Source organism: Oncorhynchus mykiss, chromosome Y (assembly GCF_013265735.2).
Source record: "Oncorhynchus mykiss isolate Arlee chromosome Y, USDA_OmykA_1.1, whole genome shotgun sequence".
NCBI lineage: Eukaryota > Metazoa > Chordata > Actinopteri > Salmoniformes > Salmonidae > Oncorhynchus > Oncorhynchus mykiss.
In genome coordinates, this window is record NC_048593.1 from 1,508,660 (window position 1) to 1,535,279 (window position 26,620).

Here is a 26,620-nt window from a genome sequence, read left to right on the forward strand (position 1 = left end):
TCTTTTGTCCGGTTACATGACCAGGTCACATGCACCCCTTTAAATAGAAAATATGCAGTTGCTACATCCACTTTTGGATTCTTGAAGAATATAATTTATAAATGTCTCAAACATAGTTCAACTGCCATACCCCATCAAAACCCCAAATATAAGCTTTTTCTACTCCGATGTTTGTAAACAAAGTAAATGTAAACATACAGCCTAGCATGTGTCAACCTCATTCCATGGGTGAACCGAGTGTCTGTGGGTTTTTGCTCCTCCCTTGTACATTATTGATGACTTAAGGTCACTAATTACTCCCCACACCTGGTTGTCTAGGTCTTAATTGAAAGGAAAAAACCACCATACACTAGGCTCTCCATGGAATGAGATCGACACCACTGGAACTATGGTTCCATTTCTCCAGCCCCATCCCTCTGCTTTTTACAGAACCTTTGACGGGGAGAATTATTTATTGTTTCACCTGGTGATTGCCGATTTAAACATTGTTAAACTGTACTGTGCTCCTGTGCTTATTAGTTTAGTTAACCTTTTTTTGGTCTTCAAGTAATCATTTGCATCCTGATGGCGCTACATCAGTACATTAGTTATGGGCTTTTAAGTCAACAATTCCTTGTTATGTATGTATGAGATGTACAAATGCTTAACTAGCACATAGTACTTTGACCAGTTACTTCTTTACTCTCACTCAAGTAGTTTTTGTGAGGGCTACTTTACTTGTACCTGAGTACAAGAACTGACTCTCCCATCTGCTCTCCCATGTTGCCTAGAATCTACAGGCACTCACACTTAATCAAAAGTATGGACACAAAATGATTGAAGTGATTATTGTATTTTATTATGCTGACCCAATTCTGACCCAATTATGACCCATGGCATCTTTTGGGAAGATCAGTGCATTTCCCTTGTGTGTTAAGTTGCAAAATTGGAAATATTCTTATTTATTCTTGATTAAAAAATCATCAAAGTTTGGGAGAAAGTCAACTGTTGGTGGTGCTACTGAGCACCCCATGGCCACCAGGGGTATGGGATTGCATAATTATGTCTGATTCATGCAAAGGATTATTTGTGCCAAGCTATAAAACTGAGCTACAAAAAACAAAAACATATTTTTGGGGATTCCATGACCAGACCTGGCCTCTTACAAAGGTTTCCTAGGGGTGTATCTTTATACATCTTTATTCATGGCAGAAAACAAGTGCATGTACAGAAATGCTTATATAAACGTTGTAACATCGATATTGACACTTCTAGAAGTTAAAAAATAGACATTCAACAGTCATTACCCGCATGGCCTTATAACCACACCTCTATTGCCATGGTCCTCGGCACATCGTATTCCTGATAAGCAACAATGATGAAAATGTATTCTCACTGTCTATTCAAAAAAAGCAGTTGTGGAATGATTTCACTTTCATCTTCATCAAATACTTTCCGTGGACAACTAGCCTAGATACCAAGCAGATATACTGTATGCCTCAATGCTCTAAACATGCTGCTTGTCAATATGACTCAGGCCTATAAAAAGGCAGGTAAAGTAATATACGTTATAGCATTATATATAAATGTAATCTGTGTTGATATACACGTAGGCCTATGTATTATAATATATGGCCTAGCTGTGCCTAGCCTATAGGCCTATAATAAACTTGGATATGAATTGTGAAGGACAACGTCAGCCAGCCAAAATACTACATTCTCATCAATTTTGATGATTCTTTTCTCATTACTCATCAGACATTCACTAAGTACTAAAGTTGATCAGCCCAATCCACTGCTCATAACTAATATATCAACATTGTACTATGTGCCTAGGCCTCTGGTCAAATGTAGTGCACTTTCAAGCGAATAGGGTGGCATTTGGAAAGAAAGGATCCAGTACATTTATCCACTGAACTAACATCGTTCCAGTAGAAAGACAGAAGGAAACAAGTGACCTTTAAGTCTCAGATTTGCATTCATTTGTTCCAAACAGAATGTTGTAGCTTTACTATATTGGAGGGAGAGTGAGGAATACATTTGTGCATAAAGTAGAGGTTAAACTGGAGAAACCTGGTCCTCGGCCTTGATCCAGTCATCGTCCCATTTCTTGCCACCGTAAGACAAAGAAAACATAAAAAGTAATGTCATGTTTTTAAGCAGAAAATAAATAATGCAATATATAATCATGAGCAAGGGTTGCACCTATTCCTTTCAAAGGGTTTTATGATTTTTGTTTGCACCTAATCTCACGTTGGTCAAGCGCCTCCTCAAATATAATATTTCAACTACTACATAAAGTACCCTGCAAAAGTATTCATACCCCTTGGATTTCTTCACATTTTATTGTGTTTTATTTTTGTCAACAATCAACTCAAAATGGTCTACTCTAATGTCAAAGTGGAAGAAATGTGTGATTTATTTTTATAAAGGCATATCTAAATTAGTTAACAAGTTAAATTTGTCTTAACAAATCACAGATTATGTTATATGGACTTAATAGGGGTTGACATAATTTTTTGACATAACCCCTTAATAGGGGTTGACATAACTACATAACTCGGTCCCTCAGTCGTGTATTGAATTTCAAGCACAGATTCAACTACAAAGACCAGGGAGCTTTTTGAAAGCCTCATAAAGAAGGGTAGTGATTGGTAGATGGTGGGTCCCCTGCGGGACGTTGAGCTAACATAGGCTATTTTTTTATTTTTATTTTATTTAACCAGGCAAGTCAGTTAAGAACAAATTCTTATTTTCAATGACGGCCTGGGAACAGTGGGTTAACTGCCTGTTCAGGGGCAGAACGACAGATTTGTACCTTGTCAGCTCGGGGGTTTGAACTCGCAACCTTCCGGTTACTAGTCCAACGCTCTAACCACTAGGCTACCCTGCCGCCCATGCGATTAGCATGAGGTTGTAAGTAACAAGAACATTTCCCAGGACATAGACATATCTGATATTGGCAGAAATATTAAATTCTTGTTAATCTAACTGCACTGTCCAGTTTACCGTAGCTATTACAGTGAAATAATACCATGCTATTGTTTGAGGAGAATGCACAGTTTTGAACATAAAAAGTTATTAATAAACCAATTAGGCACATTTGGGCAGTCTTGATACAAAATTTTGAACAGAAACGCAATGGTTCATTGGATCAGTCTAAAACATTGCACATACACTGCTGCCATCTAGTAGCCAAAAGCTAAATTGCAGCTGGGCTGGAATAATACACAATGGCCTTTCTCTTGCATTTCAAAGATGATGGTATAAAAAAATACAGAAGAACGGTTGTTTTTTTCTTTGTATTATCTTTTTCCAGATCTATTGTGTTATATTCTCCTACATTCCTTTCACATTTCCACAAACTTCAAAGTGTTTCCTTTCAAATGGTACCAAGAATATGCATATCCTTGCTTCAGGGCATGAGTTACAGGCAGTTAGATTTGGGTATGTCATTTTAGGCAAAAATGGAAAAAAACGGGTCCGATCCTGAAGAGGTTTTAACTGCCTTGTTCAGGGGCAGAACAACAGATTTTTACCTTGTCAGCTTGGGGATTCAACCTAGCAACCTCGGTTACTGGTCCAACACTCTAACCACAAGGCCACCTGCCGCCCCAACATACATGTTTTGTATGCAACAAGGAACTAAAGTTAATATTGAAAAAAACTGCAACGGAATATACTTTTTGGCCCAAATGCAAAGCCTTATGTTTAGGGCAAATCCAACACAACAAATCACTGAGTAACTGCCTCCTTATTGTCAAGCATGGTGGTGTCTGCATCATGGTATGGGTATGCTTGACATCGTTAAAAACAGTGGAGTTTTTCAGGATGAAAAGAAACGGGATGGAGCTAAGCAAAGGCAAATTACTAAAGGAAAACCTGGTTCAGTCTGCTTTCCACCAGACACTGGAAGAGGAATAACCTTCAACACAATGACAAATCTACACTGGAGTTGCTTACAAAGAAGACAGTGACTGTTCCTGAGTTGCCAAGTATTGTTTGGACTTAAATTTGATTGGAAATCTATTGCAATACTTTTAAATTGTCTAGACATTATCCCCAACATATTGATAGAGCTTGAGGAATTATGAAAATAATAATGGCTAATATTGCACAATCCTGGTGTTTGTCACACCCAGACCATAGTTTGCTTTGTATGTTTCTATGTTTTGTTTGGTCAGGGTGTGATCTGAGTGGGCATTCTATGTTGGATGTCTAGTTTGTCTGTTTCTGTGTTTGGCCTGATATGGTTCTCAATCAGAGGCAGGTGTTAGTCGTTGTCTCTGATTGGGAACCATATTTAGGTAGCCTGTTTTGTTGTTGTGGTTGATTGTCTATGTTAGTTGCTTGTGCCAGCACAGTTCTTATAGCGTCACGGTAATTTTTCGTTTATTGTTTTGTATTCAGTGATTTCTTTAATTAAAATATCATCATGAACACATATCGCGCTGCGTTTTGGTCCGATCCCTGCTACACCTCCTCTTTAGACGAAGAGGAGGAAATCAGCCGTGACAGTGTTAAGCTCTAAAAAAAACTTACCCAAGAAGACTCACAGCTGTGATCAAGGTCAAAGGTGTTTCCAAGGGGAATGACTACTTTTGCAAGGCACTGTAATGTCCAATACCAAGGTAGGGCCAAAACCGTATGTATTTGGAGAGTGAAGCTAAAATGTGACATTTTGTATTTTAAATTAAAGGTTTCATGTACTATAACTTTAATACACTTTAAGTGAATTTGTCCAAATAATTACGGCTTCTTCAAATTGGGACTATATACATAAAGTGATTTCATTTCTAAATTGTGACAAGGTGACCTCTACTATCGCCTCATATGAAACATTTGATCTCAAATCCAAAATTCTGGAGTTTAGAGTCAAATTGTGCATTTTGGCTTCACTGTCAAAATACATATGGTGTTGGTTGTACAGTATATCTTCAATTCATTCTAGGCGATTAGATGACGTAAACTTACCTTCCAGAGCATGGCTTCCACCTCACTTTCTGCTCCTGACCATTTATTATGCAACAAATGAGATGTTGGTTTTATTTTAAAGCTGCATTTTTTTAATGCAGAAATCGCTCCGCCATTTCATGGTAGCTAATATCAGCTGTTTGAAGCTGTTGTACAAAACCAAAGTGAAAGACTCAAGAATGGGAAGCATAGAAATAATGCACACTGTAGAACAGATATATTGCTTCTTCGTCTTGCTTTCAAGTAAAATGATCTGTAACCACCCAAAAAGTTACATATTGCCACTTTAACTACAAGGCCTATGCACTGCAAGTTAACTACAATTGGTGTTGTACTAGGATTAGCCTGTAAATGCAGTCACAGGAATTTCAATGTACTGCAAATTGACCTCCTTTGAGGTTCTATTGGCAAGAATCTTGAGAATAGGGACAATCATTTGCCCCTGATGCACTGGACACTGAAACAATAAATCCTTGTATTTATTTAATCAACACCCACCAGAACATGAATAACGTTAGCGGGCCAATCATTTGCATTATTCATGTTACATCTATGCCCAGCCTTAGACTACACTCTTAGAAATGGTTCTTTGGCTGTCACCATGAGAGAACCCTTTTTGGTTCTGGGTAGAACCCTTAAGACAAAGGGTTGTACATGGAACACAATAGAGTTCTAACTAGAACCAAAAAGGGTTATCCTTTGGGGACAGCTGAAGAACCCTGTTGGAACCCTTTTTTCTAAGAGGGTACAGTATGCCTGCCTCCTGAAAAGTAGGGGACCATCAATCACTGGAATTTTAATTAATTTATTAAAACATAATTGAAGTTATTGACATCAACATTTGAGTGAACAATACAAGTTCTGATACTGATTTACCTCTTTGCATTTAGTCATATTTCCTCTTCCTTGGTCGGGGTTGGATGGGGTTGACTGTGTCATGCTCAGCGGGTTGGATTTTTTTGAGGGTGACAGGACTTTCTCCCGTCTTTGGTTCGGTTTGGGTGTAAATGGTCTCCTGGGTGATGGGGGGTCGTTGGGGGTTTAACCTGGTTGAGGATAGTGTAGCTGGTCTCCTGGGCGGTGGGGGATGTTGGGGGTTCAACCTGGTTGAGGATGGGGGCGTAGCTGGTCTCCTGGGCGGTGGGGGATATTGGGGGTTCAACCTAGTTGGGGATGGGGGTATAGCTGATCTCCTGGGGGCCAACTGTATCAGACAATTCTTTGGCAGCAACAGGAGGTTTAGAGGGTTGTAGTGTGGGGGCATGGGTGTTGATTTTCACTGTGAAATAGAACATATTAAGGAAATGGGACAGACAAGTGGACAACAGTTTCCATTTGGCAGAGGTGAGAATGTATATTTAAACAATATGGCCCGAGGATGTTTGGTATATGATCAACATACTACGGCTAAGGGCAGTTCTTATGCATGACACAATGCGGCTAGATACAGCCCTTTGCCGTGGTATATTGGCCATATATCACAAACCCCAGAGGTGCCTTAGCAGTAAAAATAAATGTTTTGTCATAACCTTGGTATATCAGACCCTATACCACGGGTTTCAGACAATCTGCATTCAGGGCTGGAACCACCCAGTTTATAAATAAACTTATACATAGGATATGTGAAAAGAATGTGTTGAAATGTTGCTTGTCTGAACAAACTCCTCTACTTTAATAATATCTATACATGAAACGTACATAGCTTTACAATTGTAGAAACTAACAAACAATCTAACTAAACAGCAGACTAAACAAAAGGAAGAAAAACATTCAACTAAATACTTTGGCGTGAACAGGTGTCCTTTGTCCTGGTCTTGTCCACATTCTGATTATGCCCACATTTGTAGAAATGCGTCTACACATGGTCTTATCCGTCCACTGTGTCCGCATTGTGAATAGATTTACTGTTCCCGCCTTGTATACTAATTCTTTGACAGATATTTTTTCAAAATGATACTTATTTATTTAAATATATATATATATATATATTCCGTAAGTCAATGATGCCTACTGTCAATGGTTTTAGATGGCAGGATGATTTAAATGGCTTCACTGTAAACTCCAGACGTGGTCAGGAAGATCTGATCACTGATTATTTTAATTGTTTAACACCTGTCTGAAAATGTGGGCACAATCAGACTGTGGACAAGATCAAGGCATATAAAAACATTTTTAAACCAGGTATAAACGGGGCTAAATAGAGGTAAGAAGGGCTCAAGGAAAGGGTGTGAGTGAGCAGGTGTTGTGCGATGTGTGAGTGTGTGAAATAGAAGAGGTGTGTGAGAATGGGGGAGGTAAGGGTAGGCCATGGTGAAGAGGTGTGTTTTTAGGCAGGACTGAAAAATGATGATGGACTCAGTCGCGGATGGCTGGAGGGAGGGAGTTCCAGAGCCTAGGAGCAACCCTGTAGAAGGCCTTGTCACTGAAACTAGGGGGTTGGAACTGGGGATGACAAGGTGGCCAACTGTGGTAGAACTGAGACAGCATAAGGGCTGGTAGGAGAGAAGGTCAGAGAGGTAAGGGGCATCTCCACTGTTGAAAACGAAATGCTAGTCTAAAAGAAATGTGAGATAATATCTAGATGCTTTTTATAGTGGAGATCAAGTTAATAAATTGCCTGGCTGGGCTGATGAGACAGTGGATTGTGCAGTCAGATGGAACAGAGTAAACAGGCATTTTAACATCATAGATTTAGCTGGTGGTAACTTGTGGAATAGACACCGGCTGGAATGCGGTTTTAAACCGCATTTAGAATTCACGATTAGACCCACCTGTTGTATAAAATATTGTATTCAATAGTCAATTAAGAAAATTGGCTACTTTTTACAAGTGTCAGTCCTCATATTTCTAATCTTAGACCTTTAGCCAATGGCTAAATTAGGCTACAGTATTTTAATCACTATTACATTGAAACTACTATTGGTAAGTCCAGTGATGCCAAATCGAATTTGATTGTTAATATTTGTCATAATTATGCATTTTAATTTCTGCACTCTTAAGATCCAATGTTTTGTAATGTAGATTTTATGACGCACTGGCAATGTTCAGCAACGTATTATGTTTTCTCCTGTTCACTGCTGTCCATGTATTTCAATGTACTGAAACTCTGTTTGGCTTTCCTATCAGAAATGCATTTATCTTAACTACATTTAAAATGTTCAAATATATTTATTATGTCCGTGGTTCAAAAGTTACAAGAATCATGAATTTAGTGTCACTGAAACTTAATAACGTGCTGGTCATATACTATCAGTGAAAGTGACTGATTATGTTAGTGTGTTATTGGTTTAATGTAACTTTAATACAAGGTCTGACGGTGCCTGATGTTCTGATATTAATTCTTAATAGATGTATTATAAATGTTTACAGTAGGCCTATTGCGTACTCTATATTCAGTACTGTTTATTCAGTAGTATTATCTGGTTTTCCCAACCTTGAAAATGTGAAAAATGTGGGGCGGCAGGTAGCCTAGTGGTTTGAGCATTGGGCCAGGATCCGAAAGGTTGCTGGATTGAGTCCCCGAGCTGACAAGGTAAAAAATCTGCCGTTCTGCCCCTGAACAAGGCAGTTAACCCACTGCTCCCCGGTAGGCCATAATTGTAAATATGAATTTGTTCTTAACTGACTTGCCTAGTTGAATAAAGGTTCAATTTAAAAATAAATATATTCTGTATGAGTTAGATACCAGACAGCTGCGTCTAGGTTATCTACTCCAGGCCCCAATGAAAAATCGATCCAGCAGGGACATTGAAAATAGCAAGGCTGGTAATTAATGGAAACTATTTAATGTAAAACTACAGACCCAGTGAAATGTAAGGAACTCGAGTACAGTAAATCCGAGAAGGGTATAGTTCTGAGTACTGTACTGAACGGTACTCTACTTTCATGTATTGAACTGTACTCCTCGAGTTTACTATACAGTAAAGTACAATACAGTATATTATAGACCTCTATGTTTGGGCCACATTAGAATATAATTTGACATAAATTGATTAGACTATAACTGAATGAAAACAGATTATATTAACTCAATCATAATTGGCTTGAATAAATTACCAATGTTAGATGTAGATAGTTTAGGAATACTTTATTTTCCTCTTTTGATAAGATATGACAAGTTGTACTCATGGATTAAATTAATTGGCAAAAAGTAAGTATACCAACACAAGCTTTACATCAAAATGTGTAGAGTAGCCTAAATTGCCACAGTAGATTATCTCTGAGTGGTATATGGTGGCAGAAATTGAGATCAGCTGTGCTGCGTATTCTGGTGATCTTAACACACATTGATATGGTTTAATGAGAGACCACCTAGTGTTGAGATGGTGCTCAATGTTTGCAATTTATCCTCAAATACTAGCTTCTGTGTCGTTATAAATTATTTCTAAACATCTTAATAATCAAGAAATAGTTACATAAATACAATGGCCCATTATTCATTCATATCTAATTGTTTGCCAAACGTACAACCCAGAAATTGCTCAGTCATCATGATTATCATATTCTTATGCCATACATAATATACTGTATTTATTGTATGAGCTGACAGTGCTGTAAATTATATGTAATAATAAAACACACCAGCTATTAGACAAGAAATCCCTGGCATTTCCACTGCAGTGATGAAATGTTGATGACGCAACCCAGCTAGCACATAACATTCTTTGAACCACATGTTTCAGAGCTTGTTGAGAGCATGGTTGTCCTATGGTTATTTTGCATACAACCTTCCCACAACTTTCTAGAAATGGTGCAGGAGACTTGATTAGCTTCGGACCATTCTCAGCACATTTAAGGAATGTTATTTTATTGGTATTTCATTACTTCTAGGAATGTTGTCCAACTGGTTTGACATTGGGAATGTTCTCAAATAGGTAAGAACATTAGCAAACAATGTTCTTCTGTGGGAATTTCAGTCTTTCAGCATAACATTTTCTGCAGGTTTTGCCATGGCTTTATTTAGTCTATCTGTGGGCCAGTGACACAAAATCTCAATTTAATCCATTTTAAATTCAGGCTGTAACACAACAAAATGTAGAAAAGTCAAGGGGTGTGAATACTTTAAAAATTACATTCTCAGCATCAACAACTCTTAAGTGTGTTTGGGTGTGTTGGCCACGCCCACTAATTGGCCACACCTGATCTTAATGAGTGCTTGTTTCCTTTGAAATGTGGTCTGTTTGAATAGACTTAAATTAACACCTTTGTATGAGTTTAAAAAAACATGTCATGCTAGTTCCATGCTGCCGGCGCAGTGGACTAATTCTATGGATAGAGAACAGAAGAGCATTGATTTACATCTCACTGCCATGCCACAATAAACAATAGGTTTGCATGATTAATGCCTAACCAAATTAATTTGTGCTTGGAGTTCAAAGCAGTTAACCTAAACTAAGCTAGCAGGGTTATTAAAAGTCTTACTGAAATATTCTGTGAAAGTTAAGGAAGTTATTAAAAAACCTCCATATATCCTTTAAATTTAGTTCAAAACGTTCAAAACATTCACAACATTTAGAGAATGATCTCATAACGTTATTTAATTACCTCCAATAACCTATCATTTCCATTCTCAGACGTTAATAAAACCTCCTAGGAAAACTTTCAGGGAACCATAGTAAAACGTTCTCAGAACCTCCCTGCACCTAAAAATTAAGTTCCAAGAACATGTGGGAATTTTCACTTCTGTTCTCAGAATGTTTAAAAACGTTCTGTTTACCGGTCAGAACGTATGACTTCTTTCCCAGAGCCAATGGGGAAACTAAAAACGAACGTTCCAACAACTTCCAATTATCAAAATGTGCTAGCTGGGGAGCCAGTCCCCTCCTACAATTGTGCAGGAAGATGGTGCAAGCGCTGACAGATCAAACGTCAATGGTGCACGGACGGAACTCATATGGATAAAACTCGGAGTTGGTAAGCAACCCTCGTTTTCATTGCATTTTGTCATTAATCCACTGTTATTGTTGAATGACCGCTATTATGGTTTAAAATAAAGCTATTTATGGTGTCAACACGAATCGTCTCTGATGTCTGGCTGCGTGAGCGGTAAGGCAACTGGTTTAGGAAAATTGTCATGTCTCCCATAGTGATAGCTTTATTCTATTTGATTGTTATTTTTTAATGTGTTTCGATAGGCTCGGATTAACAGTTTTGTCCAAACAGATTTCAGTGCGCTAAAATGAAATGTGGGCGCAACAAATATCCCTTTCTATTTAAACCAGGGGTGTTTGTTTTGATAAACCACTGCACCTGTTCTGTAAAACAGGGCCTAGGCTGATTTATGTTATCATTCGGAATTGCACACTTCTCAAGAATTTGGCAACCATCCTATGGCAAACATTTAGTTTTTTATTTTCCTTATTTTTTTGCAATGCAATAAACACTAGATTATTCTGCAGCACAATATATTGCTTTTGTATTATTTCCCATTGTGACCTACAACAGGATTAGTGACATGGTATTGTCAATATAAGCACACGCACATAGCAGCCTATGAAAGTGTGTGTTCATTATGGATCATCTGACTCTTGACAGGGGTGGTGGCCAGAAAAGCACATAACATGTGATGTCGCTCAGCCTGATCTAGAAGCATGGGGCTGAGGCTAGTTGACAAGGTAAGTTAATTCTGAGTATTGATACACCCTCAGTTACTGTTCATAAATATAACTACAAGGCACCTGAAATGCTTATTTCTAGATTAAATTAACTGTTTTTCTAGAATTTGCTATCAAGTATAATTACTGATGCACTGTCCATAATAGGCCTATGTTTTGTACAATTTTATAGCATAACATTATGTATGTTGCATATGGTGCAAAGATGCTAAATAAACCTAAACTTGACATACAGTGTATTTGGAAAGTATTCAGACCCCCTTTTCCACATTTTGTTACATTATAGCCTTATTCTAAAATTGATTAAATTAAAACATTTCCTCATCAACCTACACACAATACCCGTCAATGACATAGCAAAAACTGTTTTTTTTTTTTTATACATTTTTACAAATGTATACAAATGAAACATATTACATTTCCATAAGTATTCAGACATTTTGCTATGAGACTTGAAATTTAGCTCCGGTACATCCTGTTTCAGTTGATCATCCTTGAGGTGTTTCTATAACTTGTTTGAAGTCCACCTGTGGTAAATTCAATAGATTGGACATTATTTGTAAAGGCATACACCTGTCAGTTGACCGTGCATGTCAGAGTGAAAACCAAGCCATGGGGTGAAATGAATTGTCCGTAGAGCTCCGAGACAGGATTGCGTCGAGGCACAGATCTGGGGAAGGGTACCAAGAAGGGTCTGCAGCATTGGAAGTCCCCAAGAACACCGTAGCCTCCATTATTCTTAAATTGAAGAAGTTTGGAATCACCAAGACTCTTCCAAGAGCTGGGCACCCGGCCAAACTGAGCAATCAGGGGAGAAAGGCCTTGGTCAGGGAGGTAACCACAAACCCGATGGTCACTCTGACAGTGCTACAGAGTACCTATGTGGAGATGGGAGGACCTTCCAGATGGACAACCGTCTCTGCAGCACTCCACCAATCAGGCCTTTATGGTAGAGTGGCCAGACGGAAGCCACAGTTCAGTAAAAGGCACATCACAGCCCTCTGAGTTTGCCAAAAGGCACCTAAAGGACTCTTTAACCATGAGAAACAATATTCTCTGGTCTGATGAAACCAAGCTTCACATCTGAATGCCAAGCGTCACATCTGGAGGAAACCTGGCACCATCCCCACGGTGAAGCATGGTGTTGGCAGCATCATGCTGTGGGGATGTTTTTCAGCGGCAGGGACTGGGAGACTAGTCAGTATCAAGGGAAAGATGGATGGAGCAAAGTACAGAGAATTCCTTGATGAAAACCTGCTCCAGAGAACTCAGGACTTCAAACTGGGGTGACGCTTCACATTCCAACATGACAACGACCCTAAGCACACATCCAAGACAATGCAGTACTGGCTTCAGGACAAGTCTCTGAATATCCTTGAGTGGCCCAGCCAGAGCCTGGACATCTCTGGAGAGACCTGAAAATAGCAGTACAGTGACACACCCCATCCAACCTGACAGCGCTTGAGAGGATTTGCAGAGAAGAATGGGACAAACTCCTCAAATACAGGTGTGCCAAGCTTGTTGTGTCATACCCAAGAAGACTCTAGGTTGTAATTTTTATTTATTTATTTTTTATTTCACCTTTATTTAACCAGGTAGGCAAGTTGAGAACAAGTTCTCATTTACAATTGCGACCTGGCCAAGATAAAGCAAAGCAGTTCGACAGATACAACGACAGAGTTACACATGGAGTAAAACAAACATAGTCAATAATACAGTATAAACAAGTCTATATACGATGTGAGCAAATGAGGTGAGAAGGGAGGTAAAGGCAAAAAAAGGCCATGGTGGCAAAGTAAATACAATATAGCAAGTAAAACATTGGAATGGTAGATTTGCAAAGTAGAAATAAAAAATAATGGGGTGCAAAGGAGCTAAATAAATTAATTAAAATACAGTAGGGAAAGAGGTAGTTGTTTGGCCTAAATTATAGGTGGGCTATGTACAGGTGCAGTAATCTGTGAGCTGCTCTGACAGTTGGTGCTTAAAGCTAGTGAGGGAGATAAGTGTTTCCAGTTTCAGAGATTTTTGTAGTTTGTTCCAGTCATTGGCAGCAGAGAACTGGAAGGAGAGGCGGCCAAAGAAAGAATTGGTTTTGGGGGTGACCAGAGAGATACCTGCTGGAGCGTGTGCTACAGGTGGGAGATGCTATGGTGACCAGCGAGCTGAGATAAGGGGGGACTTTACCTAGCAGGGTTTTGTAGATGACATGGAGCCAGTGGGTTTGGCGACGAGTATGAAGCGAGGGCCAGCCAACGAGAGCGTACAGGTCGCAATGGTGGGTAGTATATGGGGCTTTGGTGACAAAACGGATTGCACTGTGATAGACTGCATACAATTTGTTGAGTAGGGTATTGGAGGCTATTTTGTAAATGACGTCGCCAAAGTCGAGGATTGGTAGGATGGTCAGTTTTACAAGGGTATGTTTGGCAGCATGAGTTGCTGGTGAAGGTGCTTCGACAAAGTACTGAGTAAAGGGTCTGAATACTTATGTAAATGTAATATTTCAGTTAAAATATATTAGTTTTTTTATATAACAATTTAATCAATTTTAGAATAAGGCTGTAACATAACAAAATGTGGAAAAAGTGAAGGAGTTTGAATCACCAGTTTGCCCTGCAAATGGGATTTGAGCAGCTTTCAATTTTTATTTTTTTTACTGAAAGTCAGATCGACAACAAAGCACTAACATTGATCCCGGCACCCAGAACCAAATACAGTGTACACGCTGGCCAGTTAATCGATTTGTTACCTTCCTGTAACAGTCTGTCACTAAAGAGTAACAAACAACACAGCAATAACTTGATGTATATCATTTACATGTACCCCCCTCATCTTTTCCAGCAAGGGCAGCAGAGCCAGAAGATGGTGATCTTCGGAGCCATCTTCCTCCTTATGACCCTCCTCATCCTCTATAGCTCCAACAGTGCCAACGACATCAGCCCCTTATACAGTCCCTTCAGGGCGTCCACGCCTCATCACGCCATCAAAGTCACCGACCTCAAGAAATGGGCAGGGAAGGAGGGCTATGTTGCTGTCTATGGAAACAAGGTAACTCACACTCAGGGTTGGAATGACAGACATTCTATGGAACGTCTATTTAATCCTGGAGACCTGGTCAAGAAGGCCACCCTATTATAAAACGCATGGGAGCTCAACCAAAAATATATATATTTTTTCAACATATTGTACATAGGGCAGAACAAGTATTTAATCAGAACATGCAGTACACTACAAACAGGTAGTGGAGAGTGGGGCAAATTGAACTGTCTAGAGAAATATAGTATGGTTTCTAACAAAGATATCTACATATTTCAGGATGTTGTGTATCCCTCAAGAATTAATGTAAACATTACAGGTAAGTTGAGCTGTGGAACAGGGTAAGTTCAGCCGCCTAGAAGTGTCAGTACTGAATTGAGTATTACCACTACCTTTTTAAATCAATGTATATCTTTATTTCCCAAACAATTTAACACAATCCAAACCACTTTGTCTTTTTAATAGTTTGAAGCATATTTTAACACTGGCTTACTGGCTTACTACGTAACAAACACTTTGTACTTGGCTCAACTTACCCTATGGCCATTGGCTCAACTTACCCTATGGCAAACATTTACTATATTAGCCCACACAGTTACAAGTCATACTTGAGTAAAAGTAAAGCTACCTTAATAGAAAATGACTCATTTGAAAGTCACCCAGTGAAATACTACTTGAGTAAAAGTCTAAAAGTATTTGTTTTTAAATATACATAAGTATCAAAAGTAAATGTCATTGCTAAAATATCTTAAGGATAAGTGTAAAAGTATAAATTTAAAATTGCTTATACCACAATGTTTTATGTATTTATTGATAGCCAGAGGCACAGTCCAATGCTCAGACAATTTACAAATCAAGTATTTGTGTTTAGTGAGTCTGCCAGATCAGAGGAAGTAGGGATGACCATGAATGTTCTCTTGATATGTGTGATTTTGACCATTTTCCTAAGCATTCAAAATGTAACGAATAGTTTTGGGTGTCTAGGAAAATATAAGGAGTAAAAAGTACATTATTTTCTTTAGTATGTAGTGATGTAAAAAGTTGTAAAATATCAATGACGACTAAAGTATTTCTACTTAAGTACTTTACACCACTGCAAGGATGCACTTTCATGCCAGGTTTAGGACCTCATATTGAAGCTTATAGAGACCCCAACTGATGTACAGAACAATCTTAAAATTATCTACTTTAGTTTTTATACAAGCATCATAAAACCTCAAGCAAGTTAGGTCCCAAAAATGTGTTAATCACTTTTTCCATGTGATCTTATCCTTCAGACTCTGGAATGATGACCTCTTCCTAAATATTTGGTCAAATTATTAATTTTATGTATGGTTTCCTATTAACGAGTGGCTCAATGTATCCCTTTAGCTCAACTTACCCCACTCTCCCCTACAGTAAGCTTACCCAACATAATAATATGGTGGTAATAATCATATTAATATGCAGGGCACCCTTGTAACAATCAGTATAACATATAAATGTACTCCCACCCAGAAGCATAAAAACATTACTATTTGCTTCCCCCAAAGGGTTCAAATAATCTGGGTCAAGTCAGCTATTTTTAGGGCACCTCCAGCAGTCTAGGTGTAATTTGAACCCTGTTCCCGCTCACACTTGCGGCATCAAGTTGTATCGGTGGATACATTCATTTTTTCAACACTGGTTAAATGTAGCTATGTACTGCGTGATTCATAGACGCAATCATGCACAGCCCAAAAACAAAACATGCATTTATTTTTAGGAACATCCCAAGTCCAAAATGAAGTAAAACTTCACTGTCCCTAGTGGAAAGCTGTTGCAGTCCATACAACTGTGTTCATATAGCTGTGTAGAATTGTGGTGTGCTTGTTTACACTGCACATGTACTGTATGTTTATATTTGTGCATGGGTTTTCATTAAATGAGTCCCTTTTGTGTAGTGTAACTTGGTGGGGGGAAAAAACGTTCAACTCAACGCACATGTTCAACTTAATCATCTAAATGTTTTCCCATCTCAAGAGAGAGGCACTCTTTTTTTCTTTTATTCTATGTGCCAAATAAAGTAGCAGGGTTGACTTAAAATCAGCCGCAAATCCCCTTGTGACAAGGGAATGGAAGCTTCCCAGCTAGCACATTTGGTTCCTTGGAAGTTGTGGGAATGTTTTTGGTTTCCTGTTGGTTCTGGGAACAAAGCCATACGTTTCCTGACCGGTAAAACAAAACATTGTTTTTATACGTTCTGAGAACGTAAGGTAAATGTCAGCTGTTCTGGGAATGTACATTTTTAGGTTGCAGGGAGGTTTCATTAACGTTTGAAGAAAGGACATTACAGGTTGTTTTGAAGGTAATGTTCTGAGAACATGTTTCAATAAGACTTTTAATAATACTGCTAGCTTAGTTTGGGTTAAGTGTTTTGAACTCCAAGCACAGATAGGACACATGGAAATAAATTTGCTTTGGCATTAATCATGTAAACACTTTTTTATTGTGTTCTCCATCCATGGAATTAGTCAACTGAGCCACCAGGATGGAGCTAGCATGCCATCTTTATTTAACTCATACAAAGCTGTTAATTTGTCTATTCAAACAGACCCCATTTCAAAGGAAAAAAAGCACTCATTAGGATCAGGTGTGGCTGAATTTACTTAACAAGATAGAATGAGAGTTTTATTGAAGCTGAGAATGGAATGTAGGATTTTAACCTTTTTGGGATAGGGGGCAGCATTTTCACTTTTGGATGAATAGCGTGCCCAGAGTGAACTAACTCCTACTGTGTCCCAGATGCTAATGTAGTAGTAGTAGTAGTAGTAGTAGTAGTAGTAGTAGTAGTAGTAGTAGTAGTAGTAGTAGTAGTAGTAGTAGTAGTAGTAGTAGTAGTAGTAGTAGTAGTAGTAGTAGTAGTAGTAGTAGTAGTAGTAGTAGTAGTAGTAGTAGTAGTAGTAGTAGTAGTAGTAGTAGTAGTAGTAGTAGTAGTAGTAGTAGTAGTAGTAGTAGTAGTAGTAGTAGTAGTAGTAGTAGTAGTAGTAGTAGTAGTAGTAGTAGTAGTAGTAGTAGTAGTAGTAGTAGTAGTAGTAGTAGTAGTAGTAGTAGTAGTAGTAGTAGTAGTAGTAGTAGTAGTAGTAGTAGTAGTAGTAGTAGTAGTAGTAGTAGTAGTAGTAGTAGTAGTAGTAGTAGTAGTAGTAGTAGTAGTAGTAGTAGTAGTAGTAGTAGTAGTAGTAGTAGTAGTAGTAGTAGTAGTAGTAGTAGTAGTAGTAGTAGTAGTAGTAGTAGTAGTAGTAGTAGTAGTAGTAGTAGTAGTAGTAGTAGTAGTAGTAGTAGTAGTAGTAGTAGTAGTAGTAGTAGTAGTAGTAGTAGTAGTAGTAGTAGTAGTAGTAGTAGTAGTAGTAGTAGTAGTAGTAGTAGTAGTAGTAGTAGTAGTAGTAGTAGTAGTAGTAGTAGTAGTAGTAGTAGTAGTAGTAGTAGTAGTAGTAGTAGTAGTAGTAGTAGTAGTAGTAGTAGTAGTAGTAGTAGTAGTAGTAGTAGTAGTAGTAGTAGTAGTAGTAGTAGTAGTAGTAGTAGTAGTAGTAGTAGTAGTAGTAGTAGTAGTAGTAGTAGTAGTAGTAGTAGTAGTAGTAGTAGTAGTAGTAGTAGTAGTAGTAGTAGTAGTAGTAGTAGTAGTAGTAGTAGTAGTAGTAGTAGTAGTAGTAGTAGTAGTAGTAGTAGTAGTAGTAGTAGTAGTAGTAGTAGTAGTAGTAGTAGTAGTAGTAGTAGTAGTAGTAGTAGTAGTAGTAGTAGTAGTAGTAGTAGTAGTAGTAGTAGTAGTAGTAGTAGTAGTAGTAGTAGTAGTAGTAGTAGTAGTAGTAGTAGTAGTAGTAGTAGTAGTAGTAGTAGTAGTAGTAGTAGTAGTAGTAGTAGTAGTAGTAGTAGTAGTAGTAGTAGTAGTAGTAGTAGTAGTAGTAGTAGTAGTAGTAGTAGTAGTAGTAGTAGTAGTAGTAGTAGTAGTAGTAGTAGTAGTAGTAGTAGTAGTAGTAGTAGTAGTAGTAGTATGCACTTCCTAGGGCTTCCACTAGATGTCAACAGTCTTTAGAAACTGGTTTGAGGATTCTACTATAAAGGAGAGGCTTATGAGACCTCTGAGTCAGTGGTCTGGCAGAGAGCCTTGGTCTCATGACGCGCTCCCGACAGGGTTACTTCTCGTTCCAGTGCTTTTCTGAAGACAAAGGAATTCTCCAGTTGGAACATTATTGATGTTTTATGTTAAAAACATCCTAAAGATTGATTCTATACATCGTTTGACATGTTTCTAAAGGAATGTAACGGAACTTTGAGTTTTTGTCTGGATGAAGTGCCTGCGCCTCATGAAGATGGATTACTGGGCTGAACACGCTAACAACAAGTGGCTATTTGGATTCCTCGGAGTGCCTTCTGATGAAGATCATCAAATGTAAGTGAATATTTATGGTGTTTCTAACTTTGTTGATTCCAAAATGGCGGATATTCCTCTGGCTGTTTTGGGTTCTGAGCACCGTTCTCAGATTATGCTTTTTCCGTAAAGTTTTTAAAAAATCTGACACAGCGGTTGCATTAAGGAGAAGTCTATCTTTAATTCTGTGAATAACACTTGTATCTTTTATCAATGTTTATTATGAGTATTTCTGCAAAATCACTGGATGTTTTGGAATCAAAACATTACTGCATGTAAGGCGCCAATGTAAACTGAGATTTTTGGATATAACTATGCACATTATCGAACAAAACATACATGCGTGTCATCTGATGAAGATCATCAAAGGTTAGTGATTAGTTTGATCTATATTTCTGCTTTTTGTGACTCATCTTTGGCTGGAAAAAATTGCTGTTTTTTCGACTTGGCTATGACCTAACATAATCATATGTTGTGCTTTAGCTGTAAAGCATTTTTTAAATCGGATACGATGGGTAGATTAACAACATGTTTATCTTTCATTTGTTGTATTGGTCTTGTTAATGTGTGAAGTGACATATTTCAAAAGAAAAAAAATGAATTTCACACGCTGCCTTTTCAGTGGAATGTTGCGCTAGAAAGGTTAAGTGACATTCTTAGAATGTTCTTTGAATGTTACCAATGTTTTTATGGAAGTTTCTCAAAACATGACTTTAAATAGAACCATGAGAAAACGCTATGCTGAAGTACTGAAATTCCCACCTACAGAGGATTTGGAAAGTATTCAGACCCCTTAACTTTTTCAAAATGTTACGTTACAGCCCTATTCTAAAATGTATTACAATTTTTTTTTTTCTCATCAATCGACACAGTACCCCACAAAAAAACGGAAATATCTAATTTACTTAAGTGTTCAGACCCTTTACTCAGTACTTTGTTGAAGCACCTTTGGCAGCGATTACAACCAAGGCTTCTTGGGTATGATGCTACAAGCTTGTCACCTGTATTTGGGGAGTTTCCCCCGATTCTCTGCAGATCCTCTCAAGCTCTGTCAGGTTGGATGGGGAGCATCACTGCACAGCTATTTTCAGGTCTCTCCAGAGATTTTAGATTGGGTTCAAGTCCGGGCTCTGGCTAGGCCACTCAAGGACATTGAGACTTGTCCCAAAGCCACTCCTCCGTTGTCTTGGCTGTGTGCTTAGGGTTGTTGTCCTGTTGGAAGGTGAACCTTCGCCCAAGTCTGAGGTCCTGAGCGCTCTGTAGCAGGTTTTCATCAAGGATTTCTTTGTACTTTGCGCCGTTCACCTTTCCGTTGATCCTGAATAGTCTCCCAGTCCCTATTGCTGAAAAACATCCCCACAGCATGATGCTGCCACCAACATGCTTCACCTTAGGGATGGTGCCAGATTTCCCCCAGATGTGACGCTTGGCATTCAGGCCGAAGAGTTCAATCTTGGTTTCATCAGACCAAAGAATCTTGTTTCTCATGGTCTTATAGTCATTTAGGTGCCTTTTTAGCAAACTCCAAAAGGGCTGTTGTGTGTTTTTTAATGAGGAGTGGCTTCCATCTGGCCAGTCTACCATAAAGGCCTGATTGGTGGAGTGCTGCAGAGATGGTTGTCCTTCTGGAAGATTCTCCAATCTCTACAGAGGAACGTCTGTGACCATCCAGTTCTTGGTCACCTCCCTGACCAAGGCCCTTCTCCCCTGATTGCTCAGTTTGGCAGGGTGACCAGCTCTTGGAAGAGTCTTGGTGGTTCCAAATTTGCAAAAATGTCAACCTGTTTATTACTTTGTCATAATGGGGTATTGTGTGCAGATTGATGAGGTTAAATGTTTTATTTGATCGCAACTGGCGAAACTGAATGTCTATCTATGGATTTCTTAAAGCTTGTGAGGGGCAACTGTCTGTCTGGGTAAAAGGCTTGACGTGTAATTTTACACCACAGAACACCAGTAGAAACGGCTCACCTGCTTTTACACTATGATTTGACTATGAGATGTTAAATTTCATTTGAAAATCTTATGTATATATATAGAGAGAGTTTTGGGGGCTACGTGGGTTAATCTTCCTGAGAAATCAGAGTGCACATAGGGACATTTTGGCAAGTCATTATTCATATAAAAATCAGATGTATTGCATTTCGCATGTGGTCTATATTAAAGGGCACTTCATTTAATATAGCGGGCTTTTAAAATCCAATATTGGTGCACAATTTTTACTTAAATATCAAATGGATAAACGGGACTCATTTAATGGAACGACCCGCATGAGAGAGAGAATTATATACTGAATATATTTTCTGACATTTATCCATTCCCTCTCCAGAATATGACCCTGCACTGCCACCACTGTGCTCTGGTGACCAGCTCCAGCCATGTACTGGGCAGCGGGGCCGGACCGGAAATCGACCACACCCAGTGCGTGATCCGCATGAACGACGCCCCCACCACAGGGTACGAGCGTGACGTGGGCAACCGGACCACTCTCAGAGTGGTGGCCCACTCCAGCGTGTTCAGGGTGGTCAGGCGGCCCACCGAGTTTCTCAACCACACGGATCATAAAGCAAACTCTGCGGTCATATTCTGGGGACCGCCCACCAAGATTGGGAGAGAGGCTAAAGGAACGCTGTACCGTCTGATCCAGAGAGTGAGCATGACCTACAGTAACCTGTCCAGCTTCACAATCACGCCCAGCAAGATGCACAAGTTTGATACACTCTTTCAGAAAGAGACTGGGCGAGACAGGTGGGTGAAAGGGATGAAGGTGGGGATGAGGATGGAACAATGGGGATGATGCGAAATTAATTCAGTTTCATGAAATTTCAATTCAATATGGGATTCAGCTTCAATTCATTAATCAAATTCTAATTGAATTCTAATTACATTTCTTAATGATGATGATCACAACATGAGGATTTTCCTGGCATCTAATGATAGAAATGGCCCTATCAAGAAATACAAAAGTTTTCTTAATATATATTTTTTTCTCACTAACATTTTCATTTTTATCCTTTGGTTTCCTTCCAAAGAGCGAAGTCTCAGTCCTGGTTGAGCACTGGCTGGTTCACCATGGTGATCGCCATAGAGATGTGTGACAATATTAAAGTGTACGGGATGGTTCCACCCAGTCACTGTGGGTGAGTATGAACAAGGCTAAACATAACGATAAATCGCTAATAGCGATCTATCAATCACTTAAATCAAACTATTACATTGTGTAATCCTTAATGTGTTCAGTGAGCAAATGGTTAATCTATAATACTGATTATTATGAAACCATTGTCTGCAATTGACAGGATTGCTTTCATATACACAATGTAATATTATGTATTATGATTGTGTTCCTATGAAAGAAGCATGGCGAAGACTTTTGGGTCGAAACGTTGCACTGTAAAACAGCGAGGGGAGCATTCGACAGTGTGCGGGTATCTATCTTTCTTGTCTACAAAGGAGCCATAGAGTAATTGCTACCCATTATGTATGCTGATTGTCTTGGAGCACATTGTCAATGCAGTCATTTGTAGCACCCCTTCTCCTAGAAAAAAGCCCCAGCCCAAGAAGATGCCCTACCACTACTACAAGCCCAGGGGCCCAGAAGAGTGTGTCACCTACCTGCAGAACGAGAAGGGCCGAAAGGGACCCCACCATCGGTTCATCACGGAGAAACAGGTGTTCGCACACTGGGCCAAGCAGTATAATATCACCTTCACTCACCCCACATGGTGAGATGACTGGTTCCTCTCACAAGGTATGCCCCCTTCTCTGAAAGGTAGTCATTTCTCTTGGGAAGTACTGTAGCCCTGTGATGACTTGAAGGAAATACATGGAGTATTTATTTCACATATGAAGCTGTGGGCTTGGTTTGTAACAAATAATATAAATTAGAAATGTGTTTTATTTTACAAAGCTAGCTACAAAAGTGTACAATCTAAGTTTTACAGGAGTTAATACTGTTTTTCTGTGTACAGTAGAAAATGAAATTCCAATGAAATTCCACACCACATTCCACACACAAACTGTAACTCCTGGAAACCTTAGATTTGTATGCTTTTTTTTATAGCTAGTTTGGTAAAATAAAAAACACATTTCTAATTATAGGGCAACTGATGTTTAATGTAAATATAAACAAACAAAAAATATTTTTACATGTTTCTAATGTTTGTTTTAAAAAAGTCCTCAAAAGCAAATGTTATAATACAATATAATATCAACTTTCTCATACTGAGGGGAGATTGTATTATCCTAGACGTTAAAGGAATTCATTTCAGAGACATATGCTTATAGACAGTATGGCTCAAATTAAGTGACATGTTTGTTGCATTACGTTATCCAATCCAACCTTGTGTGGCTTTCACTTAACACAGTAAAAATACCAACAGAAAACTTTAAGCTTACATTTATAGCACTGTAGGTTGGCTCGTGCCAACCCAATGGAATCATAACGTTCCTGTTGAATGTAGGGGTGTGTGAGATTAAGGCATTCACACAACTGTGCTGTACTGGATGCAGAGTTTGTTTTATCCTGTCAAACCATGACACAAACATTGTCTCGTCATCTTTGACCCTTTACCTCTGTGACATCCTGAGGCATGCAGCTGTTGGAGTCTGAACGATCCAAAAGAATGTATTGCGTTATTTATTGTTAGCATTGTGCTGATTGACTTGTTATTCTTCATGAATGTTCTGTAATGTGTGTCTTGAGAACAAATAACGTTTGATAAAAGATGCATGTACATGTTTAAATTCGCATGGAATCCTATACACAGGGGATAGTAGAAACATAAGACAAAAGGGTAACAGTGGATATAGATGGAACACACCTACTGACCTGATACAAAAGACAAGGAGTACCTCCAAGAACATCTTATGGTTCTTCACTTGTGCTGTGATCTTCTATCCTTGAATAAAAAATGCTGATGGTACAGAATGTCCATTCATTTGATCCCAGAAGTGTATAAAAGGTGTGAACTATTAGTCCTTTTGACTTCCTTTCAGTGATGGTTTGTCAGTGGCCACTTCCTGTTACGAACCTTTGGCCTTGTCTGGAAATGTGGCTGCGATTTTCTTCCTCAGGCTGGACATCGAGATCAAGATGGCCTCCTGTGGAAAAGACACCGGGTGGAGGTCAGGTTGCACTCCCAGCTGATATAATGAAAGATAACAGGCCCTGAGTTTTTCCTTACATGTATAGAAACCAGTGGAGGCTGGTGACTTGAAAGAGTGAGGAGGATGGAAGACCTACGTTATAGGCTCGGACCGAACAACAAAGCGCATTTGAAAAATCATCAAAGACAAATTATTTTAACCGAAAATGTTTATAAAAGACATTTATAGTAAACTATTATGGGGAATAGGAATGAGAGCATCTTACACTGTTGGGAAGGGCAGCAGTGATTGTATGAGGCATGAGTAGGTGTTTGGAGGCTTGACTTCAGTGCAGGACAGGGTTGAGGTGTTCAGAGGCTTCAGTGCAGAAAAAAGTTAATCATGGATGGATGATGTTGGAGAAGAGCCCAACTCCTCCGCTAAGGACAGGACAGGATTTGACTGGGAGGACAAAAAACACAGTTGGACAAAGAATGAGTTAGTCCAAGCAAGGAGTAAAATCACATTGTGTTATAATGTGATTGTGTTTGTCTATGTGATTGACTCTTGATAGTAATTGAAAGAAAATATATAGGGGTACTCACAGTGCTTGGAGAGGAAACATTCAATGTGCCAGTAGATTAAATGGTTCTTCAGAGGGGCACAGGGCTGTCCTGTTTAAAGTCCGTTAAGAACAAATTCTTATTTACAATGACGGCCTACCAAAAGGCAAAAGCCCAGGGAATAACATTTAAAAATGAATACAATATAAATATAGGACAAAACCCACATCACAACAAGAGAGACAACACTACATAAAGAGAGACCTAAGACAACCTAGCAGCACAAAACATGGTACAAACATTATTGGGCACAGACAACAGCACAAAGGGCAAGAAGGTAGACAATACATCACACAAAGCAGTCACAATGAGGTTTGAGAAGGAAGGGAAGTGAGACTACCACTTGCTGGAAAATATGTTGTATTCAATTAACTAGGTAGGCCAGACCCAGCTGCTATAGAGAGCAATAGTAATGGAATCTTTTGTAGGCACAAACTCCGCCGTGGTTCGTTGGACAAATCCTATGGGAAAATTGTGTTTTTAGATCAACACTGAAAACAAGGTCTGTGGTAAACGCAGGCTTGAACCTTGTTTTTCACAGAATTTTAATTAAAAGCAAATGCTATAATGGTCATGTTAACTGATCTCAGGAAATGTATAATCTCCTAAAAGCCAATTTATACTAGATCGAAAATGTGGTCAGTGCCATATGAATGGTGTGAAGCAGGCGAAGACCAGTACTAAACAGCATGCAATATTAACTGTACAATGTGTTGGTTTTTTTTAGGCTCAATCTGTGTCCGGGAAACTGGCCCTAAAAGAAAAGTCATTTCATCTCAGTAACCATTATTGTAGAAGTTACTTTTTGAGGTAGTGCAGTAAGAGCAAACGCTGAAATACCTTGTAGTGGTCAGAGCCCTTCAGAGGTGCACAGGGCTGTCCTGTTCTTCAGAGGGCAGAGGACAAGGGGCTTCAGTTCTTCAGAGGGCACAGGGCTATTTTGTTCTTCAGTGGGCCATGGGGGGAGGGGGAGACAGAATACAGTATTCGGCATGTATTAAAAAGTGGTTGATGACGTATTTTATGTGTCACGTGGTTATGCCCAAATATGTACATCCTGTCCGGATGTTCTCACACTATCGAGTTAGTGTTTATGTAACCTGATAGTGCAGCTGTTCCTTTGAAGTAAAGCATGTGTTTGAACTAAAGCTGTCATGGTGATTGAAGTGTAGTGACCTTGTTGAACTGTGGAATGTTTGAACATTTGAGAGAGTAGGGCAATGTTGTAATGAATTTATGGCTCTGCTGTATCGGGATCTTGTATATTGAACAGTAATTTCCGGGGTAGGTCAGCCGGAGTATAAGTAAGATCTGTGAACACAACGAGTGCCAAGAAACCTTGAGAGCTAAACCACAGAATACTCTAAAGAAGAAAGAAATAAAACATGGCTACTAGACCCATTGTCAGTGTATTGTGTCCTTCGTGTCATGAACACAATGGCAAAACCATTGAAGCCATTCTTTGTGATGTCTCTGATTTGTTTTAATGGTGTGCGTGATATGAGTGATGGACATATGGGTTACATTTTCCAACCGGACGATTCAACGGTGAAGATTTTCACAAACAGCTGCCTCAGCACCATTTTCCAACCAAAAACAGGGAATTTTTCTCTTGCGTTGCGGATGAGAGAATGGTTTAAGATAAGACTTGCTCTATGTCAGATCGAACAGGTCCTGAGTGGGACAACCCTCACGGGGTATGAAGAGGAAGTCTGCGGGGGAGATGATTTGAAAGCCATAACAATCTCTTCAGTGGCATATAGTCCAGACTCCAAAGTGACAATTTTAGGTTGTGCCGAATTCAATAGTTCCAATGCAACCAAATCAGTTAGTTCGTATGTACTTTCAGAAGCCTGCACAGAGGTCAACTATTTTGTGCCTGTCTTTAGCTTCAGGCAGGTAGATTATCATAAAGACCT

At 39.0% G+C, this 26,620-nt stretch overlaps 1 protein-coding gene and 1 long non-coding RNA gene across 5 annotated transcripts; one reads left to right on the top strand and one right to left on the bottom strand.

The window, feature by feature from the left end:
- Nucleotides 1-10,756: 10,756 nt before the first annotated feature.
- LOC110509509 (alpha-N-acetylgalactosaminide alpha-2,6-sialyltransferase 6) lies at nt 10,757-23,915 on the top strand. 4 transcript variants are annotated; one of them, XM_021590410.2, is made up of 7 exons: nt 10,757-10,866; nt 11,488-11,567; nt 14,412-14,618; nt 21,320-21,738; nt 22,023-22,130; nt 22,347-22,418; nt 22,533-23,915. In XM_021590410.2, exons 2-7 carry the CDS (start codon nt 11,544-11,546, stop codon nt 22,717-22,719), a joined length of 1,017 nt encoding a protein of 338 aa, XP_021446085.2. In that variant the 5' UTR covers nt 10,757-10,866; nt 11,488-11,543; the 3' UTR covers nt 22,720-23,915. The 4 variants fall into 4 exon arrangements, with proteins under 4 accessions (XP_021446085.2, XP_021446087.2, XP_021446088.2 ...); XM_021590412.2 differs by having other exon boundaries at nt 22,350-22,418; XM_021590413.2 differs by lacking the exon at nt 22,347-22,418.
- LOC118945313 lies at nt 23,051-25,714 on the bottom strand. The gene is made up of 4 exons (XR_005040461.1): nt 25,542-25,714; nt 24,684-24,752; nt 24,177-24,540; nt 23,051-24,093 (listed from the first exon to the last, which is right to left on the bottom strand). It is a non-coding gene; the product is annotated as an uncharacterized LOC118945313 (long non-coding RNA).
- Between the last annotated feature and the right edge of the window lie 906 nt (nt 25,715-26,620).

Bases quoted from the DNA above. Each gene is read 5' to 3' on its own strand.
- LOC110509509 (XM_021590410.2), top strand. From the start codon at position 11,544: ATGGGGCTGAGGCTAGTTGACAAG. The intron at 11,568-14,411 runs GTAAGTTAATTC...CATCTTTTCCAG, and splicing joins GGCTGAGGCTAGTTGACAAG to CAAGGGCAGCAGAGCCAGAA. The intron at 14,619-21,319 runs GTAACTCACACT...TTCCCTCTCCAG, and splicing joins TTGCTGTCTATGGAAACAAG to AATATGACCCTGCACTGCCA.